This window comes from Cynara cardunculus (genome assembly GCF_001531365.2).
Source record: "Cynara cardunculus var. scolymus isolate 2C chromosome LG 16, CcrdV1, whole genome shotgun sequence".
Taxonomy (NCBI): Eukaryota; Viridiplantae; Streptophyta; class Magnoliopsida; order Asterales; family Asteraceae; genus Cynara; species Cynara cardunculus.
In genome coordinates, this window is record NC_037543.1 from 19,644,287 (window position 1) to 19,655,767 (window position 11,481).

The following is an 11,481-nucleotide window of genomic DNA, read 5'->3' on the forward strand; positions in this document are numbered from 1 at the left end:
CTGGAGAGAGAAGAGAGGAGAGAGGAAAGTTTTAAAATACCAAAAATATCCTTGCATTAATATTTTAATTCAAAATTGTCAAAATTATAAATTTCCTAATTTATCTATTGATTTGTGGTTAATATTGGTTCTCACAGTTACCACAAACTAATTAGTTCTCATTTTATTAGGCCCATACATATATATATATATATATATATATATAGAGAGAGAGAGAGAGAGAGAGAGAGAAGTTCATTTGAGAAGTGGTAAGTCTTCAAGAAGTAAAACAGTGATCATAGCCCTTTATACGGTCAAGATTGGTCAATAATTGTTTTTGACTGATCAAACAAAAAATAAGGAGGTAGTTTCATAACTTTACAAATAGGCGGCAGACAAGTCCATATGTGAACCGTAAGTGCATATGTAAACCCATAATTCATATGTGAATCAATTAATTAGTTTTGATGGGAATCACGGTTTCATATGTGAATCAGTTAAATAGTTCATATGTGAATTATACAAATTCACATATGAACTAACTAATTGATTCACATATGAACTTAAGGGTTCACATATACACTTGTTTTGCCACTTATTTATAAAAGTTATGAAACTACTCTCTATCTTACACATACCATGCAAGGAATTATCCGGTGCTTCACAGTCAAAGCCGCAAATATTGACCAGATGAAAGGCTAGGATCATTTCTCTACTTCTCAAATACTTATTACTTCTCAAATGAACCAATGGTTATATATATATAGTAACTATGTATTTCATGTTTAACAATATTTTTTGCGATTTAAATTGTTTTAACTGTTCATCTCTATTGATCGCCCCGTTATCACTTATCTTAAAGGATAAGATATGAATATGAGCCGATAAATAGTTTGTAACATAAATAATTATATGTTTCATTCTCTGTTATTCTTAAATCGATCTGGTAAAGAAATAGCCCACATCTTATCTAAACCCTAACCTATGCCGGCCTAAAGACCACATGGGATGGATGTAATACCGATGTCTTACGAAATGAACACAACAATATTCTTTTCTACACATTTTTTCAATGAATAATCATCATCAAATCGTCAGTTCTTAATTTTATTATTATTAAGATGCTTTATTTTCCATTGATACTTGTCAATTCCTAATTTTATCATTATTTAGATATCTTTTCAAGATATTTTTGCATCAAGATACATGCCAACATATTGTTTTAAATGTATTTTTTAATATCCAAAATGAATTTTTTAATGAAATAAATTTCGATTACTGGGTTCAGTCAGATGTGAAATACCAATTAAGCAACAAAATTGCTTGGTTAAAGAGTAGGTTGAGACAAAAGGTTGTTAGACTTTAACATGTGATGTTATCATTTTATGCATCTATTTCTTATGGAAAACATGTATTTTTTGCTCATTCTCGAATACCCTCATGTTGCCCCCTCTGCAAACACAACTTATCGATGATGATGATGATGGTAATTAAGTAATGCTTCGATAAAGAAAAGTCATGAAGAACGATGTCTGAAACCTACTTAATCAAATCGAGATAATAAAGCCCAACATCGATGCCAAATAGATTAGGTCAAAGTTGTTCCCCTTTCCAGTAATTGGAGCCCTACAGATTTCAATTCAGTTGTATCTTGGTTACATAAAAACAAATTATAGCAAAGTTGGAGATGATATTCATGAGTCACGACATTCACGTTGTCCTCATCGGATTCATGTTTCGCGACTTCACTCTTTTCTTCAACGCTTTGATACCAAATTGGATTTTATGGATATATGAAATATTCAGTTTTCTCATAGTTTCTTAAAATATTCAATAACCGATGTGACAAAATGATAAACCCATTGACACAACTAACGAGTTCCAAAACTTGTAAATTCCTCCAATATGCAACCCCTTTTATTTCGAATGTTGCCAGAGGCAGAACACAAATGAACTGGATCAGCAATAGTGGAGGGGCCCAAAAAAAATTTATACTTAAAACTTTAATGGACTGAAGATGTTTCACTCTACCGAGAAAAAAAAAAACCCAGGGGCCAAGGCCCCTATGGCCATCCACCCATTTAAACCCTCTTTGAACCAAATCAAAGAACTGGAAATGTAAAAAACTGATGTTTATATATGTGAGAAAAAAACTAGTAGAAAACTAAGATAATAAGTTCAAATAGCATGTTCAAATAGCATGTTGCTCTTCGATACTATACTTCCAATTGATCTGAACTGGATTTAATTTTATTGAGTTATTTTGATGATATGGGGTTTGATTGGGTTTTTGATGGAATGAACTTGACAAGGTAATAGGAATGCAACTTGTCTAAGGGGTTGTTTGACAATTGATGAATGATTTGGTGCAGAATGATTAAGTGGTCAAAATAATTAAGAGACTCTCATGATATAGTACAAAATGAAATATAACGTTTGGTAATTGTTTACAATGAAATTAGGACGCTTAATGGTTAAGATCCATAATACAAAATCATTCAGAGGGTTTTAGAACCATTAAAAGACATATTTTTTTGCCAAATAAGATTCATCACTTAATGGAACTATTAAGAGGTAAACAAACAACCCCTAAGGGTCTATATACTATATGATGACTGTTTCTTAATAAATAAGAGGTGCTTACTCCGTAAGAAAGGATGTCGTTTACAGGGGCGGACCCACTTTAATAGATATGGTGGCATGTGTCACCGCTTCGTTCCTCTAGCGTAATCTAAAAAAATTATAGGGTTATGAAAGGTGCTACCGTATCATTTTGTTTTGTGCAACCATATATATTTTGAAACTACAATGGTGACATGAGTTTTCCTTGGTAGAGTTTGTTTGCATAGTTTTTCTTTCACCCTAGACCTAGGTTTGAATCTTGATTGTGTCATTTTTCTTAGTTTTTGGGTTTTAGTTTCAAATTTATTGTGTTTCTAACTTTTTTTCAATAAAACATTGAACACAGTACCTCACATATGAAAAACGAAAATTATTTTATGAAAAATATTCAAATTTTTTTCTTATAGTAAATGGTGCCACCATTTGGAAAAATATTTGCATCTCGTAATTTACCAACACACTCTAATCCACATGTACGTGGACCTTGATGCCAACCAGTAAGGAAGAAAAGGGTTACGTTTTAATTCGGTTAATATTTCAAAATAACGATTATCACGGTTGCAATTCTAGTTATTGCAGTTACATAAATATAAATCATATTGGAAATTTTAGAGCAGCTCCAACAATAAAAATATCAAAATGGAGAACCAAAAGTCAAAATTTTCAAAAAAATTACATTCATCTTCAAGAGATTCTCCATTTTAATATGTTTTCTATGTTTGGAGAAAAGAACCCTTCTCTCTTTCGGTTTCTTCATTTTAAAGATAGTTTTGGGGAAGTTATTGAAATAAAATATTGACTCAAAATCTCTATTTTCTTCATTTTAAATAAACTGTTAGAGATGTCGTTTACATAAATTTAAAGGGGTGTTTGGAATTGTTTATTTGAAATAATTTATGTTTTTTTACAAAAGTGTTTATCAACTTATTATAAGTTAGAATGGTTTATCTTCTTCAAAAACTCCTTATTACCCATTTAACACCGGTATATGTTGTTTATCCAAACACTTAAAAGTGCTTATTACCGATGTCACACCGAAATAAATTAATAAATTATTTTTATAAACAATCTCAATCAAATTCTAAATAAATAAAAATCTCATTATCATTATTCTTAATAATTTTACATTTAAAGAGGCTTTATTCTCTTCATTGCCAACGCCTCGATTCTCCGGCGAAAATGGACGAATCAAGGGAAAACAAAGCGAACCTATCACCACCATCGCAACCACCGGCGTCGGCGGACATCGATGTTTTGGAGAAAGTGAACCCCGTGGGCGGTGATTCCGCCACAGAATGGGTTGATAACGCCGTCCAACAGGCACTGATCGTACCAAAAACCATACTAGGAACCCTGGAATCTGCAATTTCCGCCACTACATCTCGCCTTAAGCAGTTTAAGTTGACCTCCAGTGCTAATCTTCAAATGACATTCGTAAGTTTCTCCTAATTTTTGTTGTTGTTGATGAAGATGATGATCATCATGTTTTTTTTTCTTTCCAAATTTGAGAAATTCCTTTCGGTTGTAGATGAAATAAAAGTAATGTCGTTCATTTCAACTCTGTGTTAGAATATAACTAGGTTTTGTCATTATGTTCAAGGTTATGAATGACTGTTATTGATACCGGTGTAATTAGGATAAGCAAATTCATGCACGCATATCGTACTCCTTTTTTTTTTCCCCTGGACATTCGACAAAGAGCTAGGCTTTGATTATGGACTTCATATGTCTCACTCTTCAACTTTGTTATCGGTACCGGTTTTACTCTATTCAAGAACATTGGCTAAACATAATAAACCTGATAGCAAGAACTACAAATAGGATAATGTTGGTTGTGTGTTCAACTTGTATTCAATGGAGTTTTTGAACACAATGGTCGTGGGTTCGATTTTGTTTACTTATACCTGTGGATATTTTATTTGCTTTATCTTAAGAGAGTTTTTCATTTGGTCGTGGGTTCGATTTTGTTCTTTTTATCTTGCTCGGGTGTTTTCTGAATGGAGCTTGGTTTGCCCTTAGACCTTCTCTGCAATTATCTTTCTACCTTTTATATAAATCGACATGGTTTGGACATCATACAAACGTAGACTAATAAGCTTGCCAATTATAGAGCGTGTCAATGCCACAATCATTCATAATGCCAGATGTTAGGGATGATTAAAGCTCAAGTAACTTGTCAATTGTGATATCAGTGAAGGTAAGATTTGGTTAAGATTACCCATCTGGGTCGCCTTTCATTTTCTCAAATCAAGGCTAAAGTGAGTTGTAAATGGTTTTATCAAGACATGCAATCATTTGACATTTAAATGTTTTGTTATTATTTTTAGGAATCCCTGCGAGATCGCAAGTCAGCATATAATGCTTATGAGGATTATTTGTTTGGAAAGATCAGAGGTTTGTTAGTCCAGTGGCTGACTGTTGTTGCGATTGAAATGTTTTCTCTTTGGTTTCTCATGTTTTTGGCTCAATTTTGCTGTTGACATGAATGGTGGGTTTCAGAGGGTGTTTTCTTTGCTGCTGCAAATCCATTTGCTACCAGCGGAATTGTTGTTGTTTCAGGGTTTCTGGCTGTTAAAAGTAAGGCTCATAAATTACAAGATTTACTTACAGGAACTCGATGCATTTGCTGCAAAAAGTAATATAAACTTCATTTAATTCCTGAATTTCAGTCGGTATTTAGCGTAATTAGTTCCCTAGATTTGTTAAATTCATAATTAGCAAAGATGGAAAGGTTTGGAAGTATACTGAAATTACAAGTAGATTGCCAAACTTGAAATTGTTTATTGGTTCTCCATTCAAGCTTATGGAGGGTATCAAAATTATTAATTTCCATATCAACTTATCTTACCAGCCACCTTTGGTAACTTTTCCTGCTGCTGTAGGGTCAAGGCGTGCTTTATACTACAAGACATTGCGGCTTTTTCTAAGTGAAGAGGTAAATTTAACAACTTTCTTATAGAGTTCCATTTCTTGCTACTCAATTTTCTGAGGTGGACTTCATTTGCATTAGACGCAATCAGTAGATATTTCTAGATAATTACATACATTTAGATGCTGATTGCTTCCATCGCCTTGTTGGATTTGTGAACGGTTTCTGGACTGGCTGCAACTTATATGTGCAATGATACAGTAACTATAGAGGGCTCTCATTACATTGAAAGAGTTCATCATCTGACGTATTTGGTGTTATTATCATTGTTAACAAGCTGTGGGAGTCTGGGAGACAAGTGTGATCAAACATTGGTTTTGGTAACAACTGTTTTTAATTTCTGATGTTTGTTACACCTGCAATTAAACTTCAATCACATGCATGTTCTTAAAGCAATTAAGTAGAAACTTGAGTGCTGGTAGTTGATTGTAGAACAAACCAGTTGTTCTCACATTCATTGTTTAGAATTTGTCACTGCTCTCTCACCTTCCATTAATGTGTCCTTGTACTAGAAAGGAATTGCACATGATGAATTATTTTACGAGACCAATAGTGCAATATTGTGCATTTAAGAGATTTTGTGCTTCCTGGTGCACTTAATACTCCAACTCTCGTCCTTTTGTTCCTAACTCTGATATAATGTACGCTTGTTTGTTTTTCTTGCATTTATTCTATTTCGTTTATTGCATTTATGTCTGTGTTTCAAAGCTTGAAGTAGCTTTGCACACCATTTAGATGTCAATTGCTGTGGGGGCTGCAGTTCTGCAACTCATTTATCATTCTATTTTGCTGTGAACAGGCCATGCTTTCCAGAGCAACTGCCAAGGTTCAGAAATTACGAGACTCGGTTAAAGACATTACGGAAGAAGGAAAGAAACTGGAGGTATTCCTTTCCGGTTTTCATGAATGCTAATAAATTTCAAGGGCATCTTCCTAATTGTGCTAATTATTCTAAATTTTAAGTATTAGCCAGTAAGTCAATATGTTGTTCTGCATTAAGACAGAAGGGCACAAATCATATCTAAGACTAGTCAGCCTGCCCCAATCTGCTCATAAGGCTAGGCTTATCTCATCTCATCCACATTGAACGGACTTCTTCATACACAGTTACACTAAGCTCAAACTTCTCTCTCTCTCTCTCTCTCTCCCCTTCCAGTGGATCTAAAATACTTAAAGGTAACCACAAGGGTGGTGCCTGATTGGTTTGAGCTTGGCTTCAAAGGTCAAAAGTACCAGGAGGTCCCAGGTTCAAATCCAAGGAGGAATAAAAATCCCCTTGTCGCCACGGAGGTTCAAATGCGGCGACTCCGGGCTATCTGCAAAGCAGGTGGTTGCCCTGGGCTTAGTCGGCTCGCATAGCGGGTTGGATATCCAGGTTAATCAAAAAAAAAAAAATACTTAAAGGTACCATCTTCCAAAATATATCATTTTCTTCTGTTATATGACCTAAAAATCACCAAATTATAGAACAGAATTTGGCAACCTATTTTATATCAAAAGTGAAATATTAGTTTATAACTCAATAGCAACTGCTTACAGGAAAAAGATGATTTTCTTTCATCTTGGTTAGGCATTCAACCCGAAGGGACTTGTTTGACTTTATTTTCTTAAGTCATCTGCTGCTCTTCCATGAATGGCTTTCCATGCGAAATTGCCATCTTTAAGGATGCTTGAACAATTTCACGGAAATGAAAGAATTTTTTTGCGATCTCACATTATCCTCTTCCATGCCACCAAAGATCAGTTGGAAACACTTTTCCTCATATTTGAGTTGCTGAGAACTTCCAAGTGATTCTATATACCTGGATTATGGAGTCCAAACTGTCTTGCTATCAGGCGATGAAACTACATTCCTAATTGAAATATCCTTATATCGCTTTTCGAGATAAATCTGCAAAATTTGACAAAGCAATATAAACAATTTTTATTAGATCTTCGTTATGAATTATGACCATCCTTACTTCCAATACCCCTATGCATGGAAAATCAAAATATATACATGGCAACCAGGGTATTTCCCCCCTCCATATCTTTCGTCTCAATCAGTGATCTGGATCCAGTATTCTTCCTTTCAATCCTTTGTCCAAGTGAATCCCTTTATGTGAGAATGGAAAGAAGCTCCGTTAGTCCAAATTATAGTTGAAGATCATGCACATCCACAGTCGCAGATTTTGTGCTTAGTTAATGGATTCTATTCCTGCGATCACTTTAAAGATTTATGGTAGCGATGTCACATACTTGGTTGGTAATTTTTCTATGCTGCAAAAGCACAAGAGTATTACCCATAAACAGGAACAAGAAATAGAACTTTAATTCTACAGTTTTGCTTCCTTCAAGGTTAAATTTGTAAATCATCCAATTTTCGTCTTAAATGTGCTGAGGTTCAACTTGTGTGACATCTAGACAAGTCTCTCCTCAATCTGCATCTTATTTCTGAACAAGGTCTATATCCTTCTCAGGTGATGTTCAATGATATATCACACATCATATGTGAATGTTGCAGTTTGAAATGCTTTTAGAGCTGATTGATGTGACAATTCAGTCTGTTTTTTTACTGATACGTACAGCAGAATACATAACAAACCATGAATCAATGTTTCTTTCAGAATTTCTCGTTAGCTGCAGAAAGAGAGTTGAAAAGGGGAAGGAATAAACTCAGGTTTGTGTTTGTGGTAAACGTTTGTCTTGGGCTTAATCTGATCTTATACATTTTAGTTATTGTTTGAATCTGTAGACAAGCCGGAAAGCAGATCCAGGGGGTCATTAGCTCAGCTTATAAGATTGAAAGACAATCAGGGGGTATGCATTAATGATGTTATTTTGGTTACTTTTTTAAATTAGAACACATAAAAGAGTTATTAGTGGCATATGATTCTCTCTTGTGTGTTATTATTTTAATCGTATCAGGCTTGAAAGATATACTCAAGGAGCTTCCAAAAAGGGATGCATCACAATTCCGATCAGCAGTATGTACTTAAAACTACACTGCATTTACAGTAGTCCTTTGAGATTCGGTCATCTTTTTCTTCTATTTATTTCAATGCCACTTCTTCCACCTATGGACGAACAGTCCTTGAGGATGGTCATAAACATCATTTGCAAAGCATACAAAAAGCTCCCTGGTGGCATTAATAAGAATGGACTTAACCAAAAGCTGTAACCGTGAGTTATAGAAGTCATTAGTTCCGTTGGTTTTAGAAGCCTGCAAAATCGCTACAAGTGAATTCAAACCTTAAGGGGCTGTTCGGTTACCAAATTCCATGATGTGTGGTTCGTGGATTTAATTGAGTGGATTCCATTGAATTTCATGGTCGAGGGATTTGACCATTCCTTGGCATAAGTGAAGGATTTGAACAGCACTTCGTGGCAAACATAATAAATTTTATAATTTGGTTTTAAAAGACAAAAATAACCTTTGTATCCAATTTAACCAACAACCCCACCTCCATCCTCACCGCCCTCAACCTCACCACCCCCGCTACCACCCACCCTAATCAACCTTCACTGCCGCTACCTGCGTCGTTGCCATGCCACCCACCCACCATGCCACTACTGTTCAGAGTCACAGCCGCCACCCACTCACCCCTGCCACAACTACCACGATACTTTTATCGCCATCACACCATCACCCCCCCCCCACCCCATACCCACCACCACTCACCTACCACCACCCCACTACCATCGTCGTCATAACCGCCACCCACACCTAACCCCGACACCACCACACCACTATTGTCGTTGCCACAGCCGCCATCCCCCCACTCTTTAGCACATGCAGATTCCAATTCTTTTGCGAGATCCCATTTCAATTTCTGCCAACCAAAAGCGTGGTTAGATTTCATTCCAATTCCTTCAAAGTCAAATTCCTTTGATGGATTCCAATTCCACCAAATTCCTTTCCATGAACCAAATGCCCTCTAAGGGTGCGTTTGGTGAGCGGACTGGATGTATTGTACTGGACATGTGAGAGTGAGGTTGGCGGATGAAAAATTGTGGAGGGTTTGGGTTAAATTTGACATGAGTAATTTAGTAATTTAGTAATTTACTAATCTTGTCTTTTATCTCCCTGATTTTGTTAAACCTATTTTGGCTTTTTTGTCCCACTCGATCCCATCCTGTCCCGGTCTAACGCCACAACAAACTTGGGATAACAAGTTTTTGTATTGCTTTGTCATGCATACGAAAGGCACCAAACAGTTATATGCAACAACTCATTCTTGTGGTCCTAATGACCAAGTCTTCACACTATGGTCCCAAACCCGTACCCAGGTGACACTTATAAACAAACACAAATAGCAGGGTTTTTGTCTATTTAAATTGAATGCCTGTTTTTTTTCTTTATAATCTTCTGTGCCATTCCAAAATAGAGGAATCTTATGCCAACTGATTCTTTCACTGTTCTTGTAATGGTTGCTAGTGGGCAAAGACGTAATTTTGGATTAGAACTTTACCAGAAAAAAGGAAAATATTGCGTTTATTTTGAGAAGTAATGACAAGGCTTCTCATGTTGGATGTCCTTGTTTTCAGGTGTCGAAACTTGCTTTAGATGCAAAGCGAGAAAGGAGGGTTCTTAATGAAGAGGTTAGGAAGATTTCTAATTACGGGATCCCCATCTAAATCTCCACATATTGGCATTCTGAGGTTAGAATACTAAATCTATCGGGTTTCATTTATCTGCTGTTTTTAAGATTTGATTAGGCTTGTTCTTGAAGATCGATTAGCTCGAGCCTATAACATCATCTAGTGTAAATAAAAAACTATACAAAATCCATTGCTTTTAGAGGTTGCATGTAGGTATGTATATTCTTTCTTATTTGATGATCATGCATAATGGTATTCATTATGTGGTTAAGCACTATAGTTATTGGCCGAGATGCTTACCCAGTAAGCGTATATATGGATTCTTACTCGGTAAGTGCTTAGGTTTTTCATATCTTGCTTTTTTTGGCTATTTCTGCCAAACTAGCTGATAAGCTAGCTAATAAACTAATCATGTTTGATAAAAACTAGTTAATAAACTTCATGACAATGTAAATGACTTAAAGAAAAAAAATATAAGTGACATTTATGTAAAATATAATGGGCATAATTGAGAAAAGAAATGAAAAAAATGCCCCAATAAGATATCTAAAATTGCTTTTTATTTTTTGTTTCTTTTAAAAGGCTACTTTATGAGTTTTTTCTCGATAAAACTCAAAAAATAAGCTAGTATGGCCAAACATAGCCTTTGTCACCCAGTCTTTTTCTTGCGCTCTCATACCTATCGCCTTCCCTTATACTCTTGTTCTCTCGACTTCACTTTCTAAAGTATATAATATTTATATAGCTAAAATACTCATGCACACTCCTCACGTTTGACGAGATTTGAACCCTTGACTTTCTAAGAAGTTCGGTTCTATCTGTAACTCAAGTACTATTGGGCCAATGACCGTTTGGTACTCTCCTGACTCCATTGTGGGGTTCTTCGGGACAGACTTTGCTGCATCTCTTTCCTTCCCTCTTGGTGCTGCCGTCATGCTTCATCTCCTTGTACACTCCTTGCCCGTAAACTCCACTTCTAGTGTTGTTAGGAGTTGTACTTTTGTTGGGTAAAATGAAGCAAAAGAGGACCTCGGGGGACTTTACAGACCAGCATAACGGAGTTGTACCTTTGAATGGGCTTTCTTCTTCAATGAAAAATACACGACACACAATTTGAGAAATGTGTAATTATTAAACTCTTTAATTAACGAAATGACAATTTTACTCGGGAAAATCTTAGTGGTTTGATGGGACTCAAACCGGCGACATATGAGAGAGAAAGAGCCTCAAGGCTTAGGCTTTATTGCTAGTACTTTTTACATTGGAGGTTGTACTCCTAGGATTGAAGGCATGAATAATTTAAATGCATTAAAGCTTGTACCTTGCTCTGAATTTGATCATTTTGATGAAAACCAGAAAAACTCATTTCC

At 35.6% G+C, this 11,481-nt stretch overlaps 1 protein-coding gene across 1 annotated transcript; it reads left to right on the forward strand.

The window, feature by feature from the left end:
• Window positions 1-3,780: 3,780 nt before the first annotated feature.
• Window positions 3,781-10,226, forward strand: LOC112529084. The gene is made up of 9 exons (XM_025140159.1): window positions 3,781-4,035; window positions 4,929-4,995; window positions 5,101-5,178; window positions 5,484-5,536; window positions 6,330-6,413; window positions 8,137-8,189; window positions 8,265-8,329; window positions 8,438-8,496; window positions 10,058-10,226. The coding sequence occupies exons 1-9, from the start codon at window positions 3,781-3,783 to the stop codon at window positions 10,145-10,147; spliced, it is 804 nt and encodes a 267-aa protein (XP_024995927.1). The 3' UTR covers window positions 10,148-10,226.
• The last annotated feature ends 1,255 nt before the right edge of the window (window positions 10,227-11,481 follow it).

Bases quoted from the DNA above. Each gene is read 5' to 3' on its own strand.
- LOC112529084 (XM_025140159.1), top strand. From the start codon at position 3,781: ATGGACGAATCAAGGGAAAACAAAGCGAACCTATCACCACCATCGCAA. The intron at 4,996-5,100 runs GTTTGTTAGTCC...GGTGGGTTTCAG, and splicing joins TTTGTTTGGAAAGATCAGAG to AGGGTGTTTTCTTTGCTGCT. The intron at 5,537-6,329 runs GTAAATTTAACA...TGCTGTGAACAG, and splicing joins GGCTTTTTCTAAGTGAAGAG to GCCATGCTTTCCAGAGCAAC.